The sequence below is a fragment of the Rattus norvegicus genome, chromosome 2, assembly GCF_036323735.1.
Source record: "Rattus norvegicus strain BN/NHsdMcwi chromosome 2, GRCr8, whole genome shotgun sequence".
NCBI lineage: Eukaryota > Metazoa > Chordata > Mammalia > Rodentia > Muridae > Rattus > Rattus norvegicus.
In genome coordinates this window covers 218,219,693-218,237,718 of record NC_086020.1, presented here as the reverse complement: position 1 = coordinate 218,237,718, position 18,026 = coordinate 218,219,693, and the positions used below count along the sequence as shown (strand labels likewise).

Here is an 18,026-nt window from a genome sequence, read left to right as displayed (position 1 = left end):
TGGCCCCTGTAATCTCTTAGCAGTCGTGATGGCCCCTGTAATCTGGGTGGGTGCTAAGGCGGCAGAGACACAGCAGCCCAAGGGAAGGCAGACTAAGTAGATTAACCACTGGAAAGCTTTCAGTTCTTCAAGGGACAGACACCACCACTATAAATCAAGTAGAAAGAAAAGTGGCCATAGAGCAAGACACCTTACATCAACCCCAGGGCTTTGAGATCAGGTGTTCATGCACGCCCCTCATGTGTCCACCCCACACATGTGAACACCTTTGCACACAACACTCAAGCATGGAAAAATGTCTAGAGCGGATGACAGTTGAATTTTGCATAGTGTAATTTCATCATTGAATTGGCTGAAGATTAGGAATAAAGCAGTAATGGTCGTAATTATTTTAATGGTTCCTTTGCACTCTTGTATGGACAGAGTGTGTTTCTCCTCAACGCCAACATCCTTACACTGCCATGTGGTTGCCGCCTTATGAGATAGGTGATGAGTGTTCCAGTGTTTTAAAGCTAGCACTGGAACATTTCTCAGCCGAGCTTGTCTAATGTGCACGGTTAACACCTTTGTCTTCTTGTTTTTGGTGTATTTCATGTTCTGTGTGATTCACCAAAAGTCTTTTCTTTCTCTTACAGTCTGACAGCAATGCCAGCTTCCTCCGCGCTGCCAGAGCAGGCAACCTGGACAAAGTTGTGGAGTATCTGAAAGGAGGCATTGACATCAACACTTGCAATCAGGTAATTTGGGCCATAAATTGAGATGCTCCCAATATCTAGAGTCTCAGATGCTATTTTCTGTTTATATTGATTTACTGATGTATCAGAAAGTCGATCTTAGACAACCCAATTTTTACCACCTTAATGACTTTTGAAGTGTTGATGTTTACTTTTAGAAGTACTATTGCTGGTGAATTATAGAAAAAAGAGCAACAGATAGTATAATGAAAAGCAAATAATTGTGGCTAATGTCATGTTCCTCAGAGATAAATTTCATTATTTGATTCCAACTAGGAGTGCTTGGCTGCTGGTTTGCCTCCTTCTATGAATTCAGCCCAGTGTTATTAACTCTCTAGTGCTTTTTAAGTTGCAGTTTGTGACCCATAAGGGGTTAGAGAACACAACGTGGGCATCACAAAAAAAATTAATGACAAGAGAAGCTTTTAAAATGTGCAGTAAGCAAAATTGTTTTGAAATCAAATTGCGATGAATCCAAGGCGTTTCTCTCTGTGCTTGTCCTGTCACATAGTAGGGCTTCATTTTTGTCTATAAACACAGAATGAGCTCTGTGGCTTATGGAACTGTCCCAGCATTTAGCATCATTGAACATAGAAGAAAAGTTTTTAAATGTTTTATGAAGAAATATAATAATTTAATTATGAATATCAAAGACTATTAAAATAATTCCTGACAATCATCTCTCTACATGCAAGTACCAAATTAGTATGTCTTTGGATTATATTGCATTAGAATAATTAATTTAAAAAATTACTGTATGAATTCCTGATCTTAGTTTCATTATTAAAAACCATTAAATGAATTTTGGCTTAGGATGCGGGACGGAATTTCCAATGATTTCAGAAATGACATTAAACATATTTCTACTCTTTCCTAATATTTACTCATGTGAAATGACATTGTTAGAGTTGAAGAGTCTAAAATCAATGTACCAGTCAGGTGACAGTGGTGGCTTATGCCTTTGATCCCAGATCTCTGGAGGCAGAGGAAGGTGGATCTCTTATTTTGAGGTTACCCTGGTCTACAAAGTGAGGTCCAGGACATTTACGCCCAGAGAAACCCTGTTTCAAACGAACAGATCAACCAGAATGCCCATCAACTCCACAGATGTCTATCAACACTGTCATCAAATATTTGGCCGACATTTAAGTTTTGTGTAAAACTAAACAAGCGTACCCATCTCAGTAGTACACAAATTCACTTTCATCTTTAGCAAACGTAAAATACAAAACTGCTTTAAAATAAGTTTTCTTATGTTGTATTATCAGGAAATGCTTGATTTATGTACCTATTTTATATTTTTATATATACCCAGAGTTCCATAGAATTACTTGAGTAGAAGGGGTCATAAGTAGAAAGGGGTTTAAGAAGCCTTGCTTAACGCCACTGAAATTGGTTACTCTCTCAAACACTTTTAAAAACTGCAGTCAGGTTATTTATTACCCCCCAATGATCATCTTCCTGGATTCCTATTTATTTAATTTTCCCACTTTTCTTACTAAGCACTTTGGAATGTCACCACATGCTACCAAGGAATCCAGGTCTCCTCTACTGGGTCTTCATCTTGTTAATAAAATAACTTAAGAACAAATTCAAACAATAGCTCCAGGACAAGTTTATTCAGGTTTAAAAGCAAACCTCAGGGAGGCGAGCTGCTGGGAGGAAGCTCTTCAGAGAAAGAGAAAAGGTCATGCTTTTTGAGTTAAGCTGGTATGGAGGTCAGCCCATGGCAAGGAGGGGAAATTTGGAAAGAGAGAGAGAGAGAGAGAGAGAGAGAGAGAGAGAGAGAGAGAGAGAGAGAGAGAGAGAGAGAGAGAGAGAGAAACCCAAAACATCCTTAAGAAAAAGAGAAACCAAAAGGGGTCAAGTCACACTTTTTTGAGTAATTCAGAAAGATGGGCAGACTTCCAAGGTTCTGTAGGTGGGAATTTTGGGAAGGAATAGCACAGTATTTTACTGGAGAGATCATTATTCCTTCTGTCACCATAGCCTGGATCAAGGTGATTCTGTCCTCCCGAGGGTTGGCCCCTTAGCAAGGAGAATGGCCTGCCCAACTTGATTAATACTTGAGGAGCAAGACAACTCCATATCCCCACACAGAGGTAGAACCCAATCTGAACTATACCACTGTGTCAACTCCAAGCCAGCCGTTCATGTCAGTCAGCGCTGGTCAGTGGCTAGTATGCATCTTTAGAGTAGACCACTGTGGACCTTCTGTATCCAGATTCACATTCACTCCCGTGTCTTCACTTAGCAGAGCGATCAGAAAACCCTTGTGCATTCAGCTGGGTCATTTCTATTCTGGTCACTTTATGTTTCTTTCTGTTGCCATTCTAAAATAAAAACATATTCATGGCACTTCTAACATTCACAAGTTCCCTGTGGCTGAGAATCCCTGTAAGAGTAGAGCCATGGTGTCACAGATGGCTGGACATGGCTTCTCTATTTTCATTTGAGAATCACGGGAGGGAGAAGCATTGTCATTGATGACAGGGTTGCTCTTCATTTAGGGGAGTGTGTCTCTCATCATACAGAAATACAGAGACTTAATTGCTTTTGCAGCTAGTGTGAGGCATAACAGGAATAGAAAGCCCTTGGATTGCAGGATCCTGGGCCGTTTGCTGGGGTATTGTTTGCAGTGAGGAGTCTTGAAGGACTAGGACTTGGCAATACCAACTCTGAGGCCAAAAGCAGGCTGATGTGAACTCCCCAAGGCCTACACAAACAGGCTTCAGGCGTTCCACCTTTGTGTCCACTGGCGATGAGAGGATCCAGCACCAGCAGCATAGGACGCTCAACTGCTGCTTTTGCTGTGGATTACAAAGTCCTTGCTCAAATCCAGGAGGCTTGGCTCCTCCGTTAACATTGTGATGTAGTTACAGGGTAGTTCTAAGATTTGTAGGTGGGAATGTTGATACTGAACCATACTATGAGACCACATAACTTCCTCTCCATGTGCAGATAGAATGAGACCATTTCAGATGAATGGCCCCCTTTAATCTTATTTTCCATCAGGAATACTTTTTATCTGATATTCTTCTATTACTCTTTTTTCTTGGATATTTTATGTATTTACATTTCAAACATTACCCCCTTTCCAGGTTGAACAAGTAATTTGAACATAAAGTATATTAATTATATTAAGAAAGAAAATCCAAGCTCCTACATGTATATAAGTGTTCATATATATATTTCCTCAATAAAGTGCCTTAAAGTTTAAATTGGAAATGTTTTATATTTTTGACATACTACCTTAGGTTCATTAAGTAAATTAAATACACTCCCCAATTTTAATATAAGCTAATTACATGTCTAAGTTGGCAGTATATTAATAAACGGGATATGTGTTTATTGCTTCATTTACATAAATATTAAATAAACATTTCATGATTAATGCTAAAAGTAGAATTAATTAAAATGAAACTAACCTATTTCAAACGTAGTTCAGTTCATCTTAAAGTAATTTGTGACACGTCAAAGTTATTAATTTATTTTTTGATGCTATTTTAAGAAGAGTTCTCTCTCAATAGTAAATACTCTGTTCATCACTGATTGACACTAAGTCCACCTTCTTGAGCTGGCTTGAAAGTTTTCATCTGTCTTGCACGTTTCTTCTCGCAGCCTTCTATTCCCTAATGTCTCACCTAAACAAAAGACTATTCTCGGAGACATGGACTCCGAGAATAAGCCATAGACTCAAAGCCAAGTTCTACCACTTTGGGGATGTTATTTCAGTTCAGAAAGTGGCCGTTCTGTAATCTCTGAACAGGATGAAAGCATGCTCAATGCCTCTTTCCCAGGATGCAATGACATTTGAACTATGAATCAGGAAGCTTAAAACATGATTTTCTACTGTTCCTGCAGTCTAATTAAAACTACTTTGTATATTCAATGAAGAATAAAAATTATAATTTCTTTCCACAAAACTGTGAGATTGTCGCAAATTGCTCAGACTTAACTAGCTGTAAAGCAGATGTTTTCTTCTTCTTCTTCTTCTTCTTCTTCTTCTTCTTCTTCTTCTTCTTCTTCTTCTTCTTCTTCTTCTTCTTCTTCTTCTTCTTCTTCTTCTTCTCCTTCTTCTTCTTCTTCTTCTTCTTCTTCTTATTATTATTATTATTATTATTATTATTAAAAGTGCATTAATTAGGAGTTAAAGTGAATAATATCAAGTAGGATTTATGCATCAAGCTTTGTGCCATGAGTTTTACATGTGATGTTTTATCTTTAGCTGAGACAAAATCCTGCAAGATGTGGGGTGAGCCTCAGTTAATTGATGCAGAAATTGAGTCTGTGTCTGTGTGTCACGTCCTACGTTTCTCTGCCACAGGACGTCCTGAAAAGATATTTGAGCTGCCTTTAGCTATACATACATGGTAGTGTCCTTCATTCTGAAGTTTGGACCATATTAATAACTTTCCATTATTAATAGAAAAGAGTATTTATTCATCCTCAGATTAGTGTAATAAAGAAATTCCTAAATCAGAGGAATCCACCACCAGAAACTCTACTGTTTTACCAAGCATTCTATTGGAATTTGAATAAAGTATAGAACTGAATATAATTTCCAGGAGATAGGATAACGGAGCCGGCATCAATCAAAGCCAAAGGTTACCTCTTTCTAATTATGTGACAATCAAACACTGTGGTGTAGGAACAAAGAGAAGAAAGACTATCCTCGGCTTTTCTTCTAAGCTGGGGTTTCCAGGGAACATTATGACACACCATATAAAAACCAGGACTCTCTGTACCCGTTATATTTCTCAATGGAAGACAATTTGGGCTTTATCGGCTTTCCAAAAATATCACAAGTGTTGGTGTGGTAAAAGAGAACTAAGACTGAAATTAGGATCAGATTTTTTTTCAAACAGTAAAATGGGTTTTATATATTATCATGTGAAGTTTGAAATTTAATAAAAAGTACACCTTGGTTTGTAGTAATCTTAAAGAAAATATGGGCCTGGGAAGCAGGACTTTATGATGAAGAATGTCCTTAAAGGAAATGGGTGAAATTGGTAAATCTGGCACAAGAAAATACCCTAAAAACTTCAAGTCTTCATTTTCCTTTTCCCAATGTTTGTAGATATGGCCATTAGTTTGTTTTCTTTAAAACATTAGGCTAGAATTTATTAGTCTTGTTAGTTTTTCTCTGCTAAAAAGACAGTTAACCTTAACATTCACTCTATTATTGAAATTCATAAATATATTTCCTATAAAATATTTATTTAGTAATTGTGTCAGAATTGATATTATAGTGTTATAAACAAGGCTAATACCTAGGTAATAAAAATAAACTCTACAATGTTTCCATAAACATTTATAGCCATATTAATAAAAGTCCAGGAGGGTTGAGATATTAATAAAAACCCAGAATGGTTTGTTTCACTACAGTGACTTAAAAATAAAGGCCTCTTGCTTGGCAAGGGCCAACAGTTTTTTTTTTTTTTTGGTTCTTTTTTTTTTTTTTTGGAGCTGGGGACCGAACCCAGGGCCTTGCGCTTCCTAGGTAAGCGCTCTACCACTGAGCTAAATGGGGCTGGGCCAACAGTTTTTAAAATGCCCTCGTTTGGGGTTTTGAGTCACTGCCACCAAATGGTAGAAATAAAGATGCAAACTTATCACTTTAAACCCATGTTTTTTTTTCCCCCAAAGCAAACAGTCATGTGGTTTTTGTTTTGTTTTGGTTCTTTTGTTTGTCTGTTTTCTCCGAGTAACAGAGCCCTGGGTATTCCTGGACTTATTTTGTATACTAGGCTGGCCTCAAACTCATGGAGATCCTCCTGCTTCTACATTCTGAGTGCTGAGAGCAAAGGCATGCATCATCTATCCATCTCAGAGGCCAATCTTAAAACATAATTTTAAAGCAATATTAATGTTTCTAGAACAGCAAGCCTTCTGTAACAAGACAATACATTCAGCAATCAATTTAGAAGATGTCCTCTTAGTGTGACTCAGACAAATTTTGGAAGTTATGTTAAAAATGTAGATGCCAGAGTCCATTTTCTTTCAGCTAAGGGACCCTGAGCAATCTACCTCCTCCTGCCTGAATTTACTCAACCACAGTGATCATAACAACCTGAAGTTGGAGTTGTAGGTGACTGGAGGGAATGTTGAGAAATTCCTAGTAAAACAAGTACTCCATGGATATTTTTAAACATGACAATCCACATTAGAATAGTACAGTCCTCTCATATTGACTCAACCTGCCTGTTAGCAGAAGCAGTCATATTTTTTTCATAGGCAGGGCAAACTATTAAATGGCATATCTGTAGCCTGTGTTATCAGAGAGGAAACATTACACTTAATTTCAATTTGGTTATAGATGGTTATCAATTTGGTTATCAATTTATCTAGATGGTGTTAAACTAAAATGTTTTTCGGCAACTAAAATCTTTCTCACAAATGTCATTTGGATCCATCTGGCTTGGACCAGCCTTTAAAAATGCCAAGAACAGTACTAGTCCGGGACTTAAAAAGAAAAATAAAATTGAAATGAAAATAGTTGAATTCATGGAATTATCGAACCATGGAAAAGACTATAGTTCTCTACCTAGTTAGATTAGACGCATATGTTTATACAGTGTAGCTAACCTCAGTATGATTGTCATCGTTTGCTTTCTATTCCTGCGATAAAACACCATGACCAAAAGTAACCAAAAGGGTTTACTAGGTTTGCACATCTGGATCACAGTACATTATGAAGGGAAGCCAGGGCAAGGACTCAAGGCAGGATAACCTGGAGACAGGAAGTGAAGCAGAGGACCTGAAAGAAGACTGCTTACTGGCTTGCTCCACAGGGCTCACTCACATCCTCTTCTCATGTAATCAAAACCCACATGCCCAGAAATGGCACTGCCCACAGTGGGCTGAGCTCTCACACATCCATCATTAATCAAGGAAATGCCCTACAGACTTGCCAACCGATCAATATGAGGGGGCATTTTCTTAATGGAAATTCCTTCTTCCTACATAGCCCTAACTTGTGTCAAGTTAAACAAAAACTAACCGGGGCACTGTTTATTGCTGATGCCTCTTTTAATGAAGCAAAGGCTTCCTTCCTTATGGTAGGTAATGTTAATTCAAGTTTGAAATAAATGTGGCCTGTCCAATCTTTTGAATTTCAGCATTGAGAGTCACTCAGTAGTAAGCAATTCTAGCAGACATTCATTAAGTACTCATCCAAAGCACTAAAACGTTTTGATTGTATTTGCGCCTACTGGAACTGAGAAGTTTGAAATATAATGACGTGTTCATTTTGGAAATGAAGGGTGATATTATTCAAATTATTTCTGAGGCTGTGCTCTTAAGGACTGTCTGCATGATTTAGATTGCAACAGAACACTTTATATTCTGGGAATTCTCTTGAGTCTCTCTTCCTGTGACCAAGGACATAGATTGTAATTCTTGACTTCCCGGCAGCCTCCCATCTTCCAACCTTGCTTCAGCTATCATAACCACAGCATTCTTTTCTTCCAATCTGATCTCAGGCACAGCACTTGTTCATCTGTTCATTCAAACAGTTTTGGTGCTGAGAATGCAGTAGGTCAGAAAATAGCATGACCTCTGCCCTAACTGAGAATGGCTTCCAGAGACTCAACGATTTGACTCTGCAGCTCCCAGTTGGTAGAAGTGATTGGGAAGGATTAGGAGGTATGGCCTTATCACAGGAGGTGTGCCATTAGGAATGGGATAGCAAAAGACTTCCTCCATTTTTAGTGTGCCCTCTCTTCGATTTCTCTTTATGGGTAGTGAAGTGAGCTCCTAGCTCTTCCTGGCAATGTACCTTCACTTTACTTTACCGTCATTGACTCTTACCCTCTGAAACCATAAGCCTAAATGAATGCTTTCCTTTTGAAGTTGTCTTGGTCATAGGGTTTTTTCATCACAATCGAAAAATAACCAATCCATGTGTACTGAGGAAAAGGAATAAATCAGTTGGGCATGGTGGCGTATGCCTTTAATCTCAGCATTTGGGAGACAGAAGCAAAGCAGAGCCAGCTAGCAATCCATAATAAGACCCATATAAAAAAAGGGGAATAATTAAAAGGAAAAACAAAAGCAGTAAAAGACATGGAAAAGAAACATACAGCAAGAGAGGGGAGAATTGAACCAGAGTGGTGTATCATGGCTGACAAGATGGCCAGTGAGGAAGCAACAGAGTTGAGCATGAAGCCATGCACTATTTTCAATGAGTATATTTTATACGTCTCGATGAGAGAGCTCCACAGAACATGGTGATATGTCCAAGGACTACCAGGGAAGTCAGCCTGCCTGAAATAAAATGAAAGAGAAGACAGGAAGAGGTTCGGGAAGAACAGGTGTGTTAGAGTTTGTAGGTTATTTTAAGAAAAAAAAAAAACCCTAAAACTTTGGCTTTGATTCTAAATAAAAAGAAAGGTAATTAGAGAAATTTAAAGAAAGAAGTGATAGAAACTGGATTGACTACGGCTCAGTAGTGGCACCCAGACAGAAGAGAGCAAGGACAGCCTAAGAATAGATCTTTAATTATTTTAGGTGAGAAATGACTTGTTTTATTCTAGGGCAACCGGCAGAAGCCATGAGCCCTGTTTAGCTTCCAGGTAGAATTCAAAGATAGAGCTGTTGGTTGATGGTTGTGGGGGATTCTGCAAACGCCACAACATGGAGATTGTGGCCACGTGAGCAAGATTGAAGTTATTCAACACTATTCTGTAGCTGGTGTTGGTTCAAACTTTGGGAGTCCGACACGGGAAGTTTATTTTGGGGCACATTTAAGTACAGCTTTCCCAGCCTTCTGAGCAGAAACCAGATTATACATCTCTTCCTGGTTTCCCTAGTGTTTTTCTGTGAGCACAGGACCTTTGCTCCCACTGCAGATGGATTCAGCATAGGATGATGGCAAAAGGGAGGGAGAATAATGAAGTTTGGGGTTGCCATGGGAGAAGTGGCTGTTGAATTTCATGAACTGTAGTGGAGAGTTCTGTGTGATGAGCAGGCTTGGAGGAATAATCTGGCCAATGTTGAAAATTTTAAGCTTGCTATGTGGTATCCAAGATAAGGGAGTTGGACACATGAAGTTCAAAACAGAAGCTTTGACCAGATAGAAACTTCCGTTCAGTCGGTGTATAGACAATATTTAATCCATAGAACTGGACGGGATTATCAAAGTATTTATGAGTATCTATGAATAATAAAAGGTGTTTAATAGCTGAACCTTAGGGCACTCAGGGGCTTGAGAATGGGCAAGAGTGCTCAAAGATGTAGGGGGGAAACCCGGAGAGAGTTGTGTCATGGAAGCCAAATGAAAAAGTTATTTTTGGATCTAGGAAATGGTCAACTTTGTAAAATACTGTTGGCCAAATAATCTGAAGGACTGAATAATATTTGGGGCTTGTGGTAATAGAGATGATTCCATTAGGGTAATTTCAGCGGAGGGTGGAGTGGAGTCAGATAGAGTTCATTCACTGGACAATGGACAGACAAAATATTCCTCCAAGGATCTGTTTTATAAAGCATAGAGGAAACCAGAGAGTACCCGGAAGAAGAAACAGGATCAAGAAAGGCATTTCTGTTTAAGTGAAGGAGCAACAACATTTCTGTTTCGTGATTGGAGAATATCAGCAGGGAAAGAAATACATGATTTAAGGAAGAGACTGGTGGAAACTGAAGAGACTGGAGAATGACCAAGGGCTCCTTGGTCAGCTGGCAAAGTGATCAGGCCTGTACACAGTGGAGAGTTGTCCTTTCCTAAGGGTGTGGATAATTAAAGAGAGAAAGGTCATATGGATATATCAGGAAGTAGAATGGGTAAGGGGCTGGAAGCTGGGTGTGTGGTGGGAGCTTTTAACTGCCTTCTTTTTTTCAGTGAAATGAGTCAAAGTTACTAGTTGAGTTATAGGAGAAACGTGAAAGAGGTTGTGGAGAGAGAAGGTGTGAAATGATTGATTCAGAGAATAGGAGAGAATATACTCCTAAAACTGATGCTTGTGGTTGCCTAGCAATGTTAAGGACCTGCTTGAGGTTATGAGCACGAATTTGTCGTGAATCTACGTAGTGTGTGTGTGTGTGTGTGTGTGTGTGTGTGTGTGTGTGTGTGTGCATGCGTGTGTGTTTCTGAAGTCTGGTTCAGGCAGAAAATGGCATTGCTTGTGATTGGGAATGCAGTTTAAGCAAGCATTATGGCTGAGCTAGAGAAATGCAAGCAAACTTAGGATACATGGAAGGAAACATACACTTCGTTACAGAGGGCATGCTCAGAATATGTGCCAAATAGAAAAACACTAGGGTAAAAGAATTGATTCTAGATATCATTGGTGGAAGGATTACTGGCATTGGATGAGTGGTGGTGAAGGAATTGAGTGGCAAAACAGATCTTGGAAGAAATTTCTCATCTTTTGAAACGACAAGGGCTAGGGTGCGATTTTGGAGTTAGTATAACGAGGTAAAGGAAAAATGTATCATTGACAGAGAAGAATGCTGGAATCTTAAATTAGTTTGGTAAGTCCATGAGTGAGTGAGTGGGAGAGTGAAGATATCGTCTTCAGAGGAGGAGGAATGAGAGCTAGAGAATACAGGAAGAACACACAAGGAGACTTACGAAGGAGAAGGAAGAGTTTGGAAGAGGGACAGAGTGGTGAGCACCCACAGTGGGTAGGATGGCGGTGCATGAATATTCATAGCTCTGGTAGCATCAAGGAAGCTGTATGGTCAGGATTCAGCTAGAGTAAGGTTTAGAGGAATATTCTGGGAGGACATTTAACACAGAGAGATGCTACCAGTCAGGCCAGTTGTGATTAAAGGGCTTGAGGTGAAATTTCAGGAGTGGGAAAAGTTAAGAGAGAGAATCTGAAAAAGATTATCCAGAGGTATTCAGGAGTTAGGTTTGGATACATGAAGGCCAACCTAATAACTGGCTTTAGTGAAGGAAACTGGCATGACCAGGCGGTCCCGGGTAAGGAGCCATTGAGAGCTTAAAGGAAGAGTACAGGGAGCGAATCTAACCAGGGTCTGCTTGTAGAGCTCTATGGAGTTCCACCTTGATCTTCGCTGTTGGAAGCCTTGATCAAACACATTCTCAACATGACTCTTGTGGGAACGACAACCAGATGCAGGTGGGGTATGAGTAGGTATATATGAGGGGTAAAGCTGTCACTCCTGCTTGTCACCCTTTCTCCTTGGTTACTTTCTTTGTGCCATTGGAAGCCACCTCTTCTGACAACTTTCAAGAATCTTTTCTCTCTTCTGAAGAAGTTTTTTCTCTCCTCCCTCTCTCTACTTCATTCTTCTCCAAAGGCTAAATGGAGTACCCCAATTCTATCCTTTTTGTCTCTTGGAATAAGAAACAGAACAGAAAAAAGATAATCTTGTTTTTAATGCTATTTCAAATTGTGGGGAGACAGTTCCTAGAGATTAAAGAAATGCATATATTAAAGATAATTTGGCAGTTCCATATTAAGAAACAGCCATCATACTGATAATGAGCATGATTCAGTGCTAAAGCCCTCTCTCTTTTTCTCTCTCCGTGTTGTGTGGTGTTGTGATAAGGACGACAAAGATACTTGTCTTTTGTCCCATACTCTATTCGTTCTCAGCCTTCTCCACCAGAAATGAAAGGTCTATAAGGGCGGGTGAGAATCCAAAATTTAGAGAAGTGGGAGGTCATAGGGTACGCACATACCTGTGTTTGTGAGCACATACCCTAAGGAAGTCCTTTGTTCAGGGTGCTGCCTGTTAGTTGGTCTGAAATGAGTCCTTGTATCTTGGTGGATGTGCAGAGTCTTTGGGGGGCTGAGCAAAGGGTGTCTCTGCCCCTGGGGAAAAGGCTTCTTGGAGAATTCATTGAGAAATAAGGGAAATATATAATTGGGCCAATGGAGGCTGAGGAGGAAAGTAGAGAGCAAAAGAACCATCTTATCAGGGAAATGGGAATGAAGTCTCTCATCCAAGACAGCAAGGAGTTTGTCAAAAGATGTTATTCAAGTTCCTCAGAGTTAGCCATTTGAATACTAACCACATAACTTTTTTTTTCAAACAGTTGTACTTTTAGTGAGATTTCCACGTCTAAAGAAAAGGCGCTAGAGCCTTATTAACAAATTTCATTCACTGCTAAAATTTTCTATTTTATTATTGTTGTTATTATTTTTATCTTATGTGTATATATATTTGCTTGCATGTATGTCTATGTATATGCCTTGTATGTATGTTTGTATATGCCTTGTGCTTGTGAAGTCCAGAAGAGGGTATCAGAGTCTTCGAAACTGGAGCTACAAAAGGTTGTGAGCCACTGTGCAGTTGCTGGGAATTGAACCAGGGTCCTGTGGAAGAGCAGTCAGTGTTCTTAACCACTGAGCCATCTTTTCAATGCCCACTGCTAAAGCTTAGCAATATGCAGGAAAGCAAGCAAGCACCTCATGTTGGGAACAGAAAACATTAGCAACATAAGAAGGTGAAGGGATCAATCAGGAGAAGTTCTAGAACATACCAATATAAATGTGGGTGAAGTTAAACTTGGGGTGAAAGGCTAGCACCAACTTGCATGCATCAACTTGCAATGACTTATAATTAAAATGCATCCACTAGAAGCTACTGCTAGTAAGAAGAGTATACTGCTGGCTGACCTAGTTAATGTATCCAATTAACATTCAGTAAATACATAATCGAACATGGATATTGGACCAATCGCTTCACTCATTCTGAATAGTAACTTAGATATTCATGGAGTGGGAATCAATAGCATCCACGGTGTCAAATGCTATTGACCTTTACTGCATACCTGCTACATGTTTGTTACGGTTCTGTAGGCAACGTATGCTGTTCACAACGTGCTGTTCTACCTTAAAGGGAGAGTGTCGGGCCTCTAATGAATTACAAAACAACCCATCACATCGTAGTTACTTTCACTTGCGAGAAAAAGTCCTGACTCTCCAATGGTTGACGTTAGACAGCATTTTATTAACCAAAGAGGTGCCAGCTGCAAGCAAGGGCTGAACTGATTCTAGAGTTAGTGATGTACAGATTCAGATCAGCCCTCAGACACTTACCTCAGAAGTTTGCATTCTACTGAACATGGTAAAAAGTTTCATCCATAGGAAGGATCTGGGTCGACACATTCACTGTTATTATCAGTCTTGATAAATCCTGTAAAAGGGAGAAAACCCAGGTTTTCAACTCCCTTTCACAAAACACTTTACTTGAGATTTTAAAACAACAGTTAGTGACACATACAGATGACTGCGTCTAATGGATTGTGTCTATAAAAAGGTACAATGCGACATGTAGAAAAAGAACAAGAGAGGCTAAATATTAGGGGACGAGGAAGGACCAATTGCAGGTAATGCGCATGAGTTATGAAGGGTTACAAAGAGCTGATTGTATCAGTTCTGTCGTGGATTGTTCATTTTTGGTGGAGAACAAGTGGATAAAATATATTCAAGAGTGAAAGCGTGAAACTGAAGTGAAGCTCCCCGGCTTCCGTTCTGGACCCTTATTCTAATTGTGCAGAAATGTGTTGAATTGTATAGGCTGATTCTGCTTAGATTTGGTGTGTGATCTTTTTACTTACTTTCATATTTTTTATATTTTATTTTTTATTGGATTTTTTTATTTATATTTCAAATGTTATCCCCTTTCCCAGGTTCCCTTCCATAACACCCCTATCCTATCCCATCCCCTCTCCCCCTTCTTCTATGAGGGTGTTCCCCTACCTATCCACCCAACTCTTACTGCCTCCCTGACTTGACATTTCCCTACACTGGGGGGTCCAGCCTTGGCAGGACCAAGAGCTTCTCTTCCCACTGATACCTAACAGGGCCATCTCTGTTACATATGCAGCTGGAGCCATGGGTCTGTCCATGTGTACTTTTTGGATGGTGGTTTAGTTCTTGGTTGCTCTAGTTGTTTGGTGGTGTTGTTCTTATGGGGTTGCAAATCCCTATTTTCACATTTTTTTAAATAATGAAGTTTATAAAATTGAAAAACAGTGGGGCAGCATTGTGTCATTAATTGCCACCTTACCTTTGACCCATACTTCATTACTGGGAGAAACCAAGAGATCAGCCACAACACCTCCACCCTTCATTTTTACTTTTAAGTGAAAACTAGCTAAGTTTAGTGTTCGTTTAATACCACAGAGTTCTCTAATTCACTTTAATATTCTTTTTATCACTTTGGCTCGTTTGAGCCTTGTAATTCCAAAAAGCTTAAGAAATAATTTTCAGAGTCTGAGCTATTTCTCACTAGTTGGAATTGCAAATAAGGGCCTTAAGAAGCTTCATTCTAAAGAGTAAAATGGGATTATATCGGGGAATGGCAGCCCGGTTTGGTTTCTCACCTCAAGTCACTGTTAGTTCATCTTTTATACATTTAATTTCAAGATTAGAGGAATTGATACAATTGTGAGCTTACTATAGGGCTTAAATAATAAGAATATAGTAAGTTTTAGTTATTATTCAAATAGCGTGCTCCCTTTAAGTCGAACATTTAAATCTCAGTAAAACATGGCAGTAATAAGTAGATAAAATAGTTTTTTCCTTTGATATTAGTGTGAATATTTTACTTTAATGAATATTAAGTTAGTCATTAAAGAAACTGTCTGTAAAAGAGTAAGTTAACCACAGATGTAAGACTATGTGGAAATAGTGCAGAAAGGAAGAGAGCTCAGATTTTCAATGTCAAATATCAGGTCTGAATTATTGACTTGGTGGCTACTTGTGGAACCGGGATTCTCTCATTCCTCATTCATTTCTCCCACGGTTCCATTGGAATTCAAAACACTTAAAAAATTACTTTGTATAAATTAAAACTTTTTTTTTTTTTTTTTTTTTGGAGCTGGGGACCGAACCCAGGGTCTTGTGCTTGCTAGGCAAGTGCTCTACCACTGAGCTAAATCCCCAGCCAATTAAAACTTTTGTTAGTAAACATATTCTTGAATAAAACATGCCCAGCTCAACTTGCCACTATGGAAACAAGCCCTGTAACTCTGAACGAGCTTAGTCAGCATGTGCGAGGCACCTTTCCAATAGTGGGAGGGATGAAAGCCAGTTCACTGTCCTTTAACGTGGCCATTTCCTCTGAACTTCCCCTTGAACTCATATATTTTTACCTGCTTCCCTTTAAACATTTGCATCTTACTATAGTTAAAGAACTTACGTATGTTTAGTTGGGTGTTTTCTGCTGTGTAAATGCCAGAGTAGAGCTCGTGTAGGATTTACAAAGCAGATTATCCAGATACATGAGCAGGAAATTATTGACATGTCTATGTAGTTGCTAGTTGATTCCTTTTTAGTTATCCAGCTCATTCATAGGCCACCCGGGGTTAGAAACCATGCTTTTACCTTCTTACTTAGAACTCCCATCGAATAACGATTAAACAGTATGTAGCAGTTCGCTTGCTATTGGGTGTTCATTGTGCCCCATTCACTATTTCTTCATGACCTATTTGCCCATTGACCTCTTTTCTATGCTCTTATGAAACTTCAAGAAGAATAGGTAATAGTAAAATATTTTACAGAGCCATTGAGTGTTAGTTACATTCTGACATATACACAAAAGCAATCTACTAGTCCATTTGGAAATGACAGATCCATGAAGATGGATTATAGATGTAATTTATACTGTTATTGCTTGTTAGAGAAACAGAGCAATGGGTACATGGCTTTTTCAGAGAAGCAGAATGTTCTTATTGTTTACCTTCTTGGTATGGGTATATTTAGGCATCTTAAATGGCATAGAGAAATAACATTACTCTAAAACGGTAGTATAAAAGGGACAGCTCTCTTGGTGATCAAAGGGCCACAGACCCCAATGACTTAATACAAGAACCTCAGTGAATATTTGCTGACTGTGTAAGAAACCTGGTTTGTTTTATTGTGTCAACATTGACATGCATGAAACCATTCATCAAACATTTATGCTCAGAACACCCCTTAGTGGTGCCCGATCAATATCATTGGCAGATGTTCAAACTATTGCTAGAAACAAATCTGCATTTGATGCAGTAAAGACTGACGGGTAAATACATAACTGCTGAAGTGGATCTAAACCTCAAGGTGGTATGTTCATGCTGTGTGATGCATCTCCCCTTATAAGCATTAATTCAATAGGAGTTTCATACATATTCATATTGTCACTGAATCTATGCAAATGATCAGACTACCAGCAGAGCCTCAGTCAGTCTCTCTCTCTCTCTCTCTCTCTCTCTCTCTCTCTCTCTCTCTCTCTCCCACCCTCTCTCTCTCCATCTAAACTATTAAGATTATTATGCTTATGCTTCTGTCTCCAGCATCCTTAGACTCTTGTCTGGTGGACTATGCTATCTGGAATTAAGAATGGGCTATTATTGCCCTTCTTGGGGTTTTTTAATGCTACAGTATCTCTTAACACTTTTATATTTAGAGCCATTATTTTTGTATATTTAGTATACCACTCAATCATTTTTAGATGAATATTCTGTATAATAAAGTATATAGCAGCTGAAGAAATGACTCAGTGGTTAAGAACACTTGATGTTCTTATGGAGGGCAAGTGTTCAGCTTCTAGTACCCATGTCAGGCAGCTCACAACTGCCTGTAACCCCAGTTCCAGAATATCTGAACTCTGATCTCTGCCATCTTCTGGTCTCTGAGGCCACACATGGTCCACACACATAGTCAGACATACAACATACATATAAAATTTTAAAAAAATCTTTAAAATAGAATTTATAAAACAAGGACTTCTTGAACACAGTTTTTTTTTTGTATTCTATTTCCAAAACTAATTATTCCAGGCTTCAGAATATTATGAAATAACATAACAGAGCACTGAAATGTGTGGACAACACATTAAGGAATAAAAATAAGGCAACTTCCTCTTGGAATTAGTTTAAACACGAGAAAGCCCTTGTTTGAATTCTCCGTTTGCTCCCTTGTCTTCTGTTTCTCTGCAGTTTCAGTTACTGGCATTTCTGTTGTGTTTTTCTAATCAGTCTGTCTCTCTTCCCTGATTTATATGTCTGAAATCTGCCATGCCTGTCCCCGACAAAAGGCTTTGTTCTGTATTTATTGAATAGCACAGAAAACATGTTGTTAGAAAAGGATAGGGTTCTTTACAGAAGTCTTTAACAGGGCTTTACAAGGGAAGCAGTGATTTTGCTGACCCCAGCTGACCCTGAATGGCACTCACCACTGAGAACAGAAGTTCTTAATCTAGATCCACATGTCATCAGCAAATGATTACCACACCACATCACACCACTACCAACACACACACACACACACACACACAGACACACACACACACACACTACACTGGGTCTGAGGCATAGAAGAAATGAAAGCT

The 18,026-nt window shown here is 39.0% G+C and overlaps 1 protein-coding gene across 51 annotated transcripts in view; it reads left to right on the top strand.

Annotated features, from left to right (window-relative positions):
- Positions 1-18,026, top strand: part of Ank2 (ankyrin 2) — a 575,860-nt gene that overhangs the window by 390,696 nt on the left and 167,138 nt on the right. For all 51 annotated transcript variants that reach the window (NM_001427159.1, XM_063282205.1, XM_063282210.1 and 48 more), the window contains one exon: positions 636-737. In NM_001427159.1, coding sequence (NP_001414088.1) covers positions 636-737 — 102 coding nt within the window. The remainder of the gene's footprint in view (positions 1-635; positions 738-18,026) is intronic.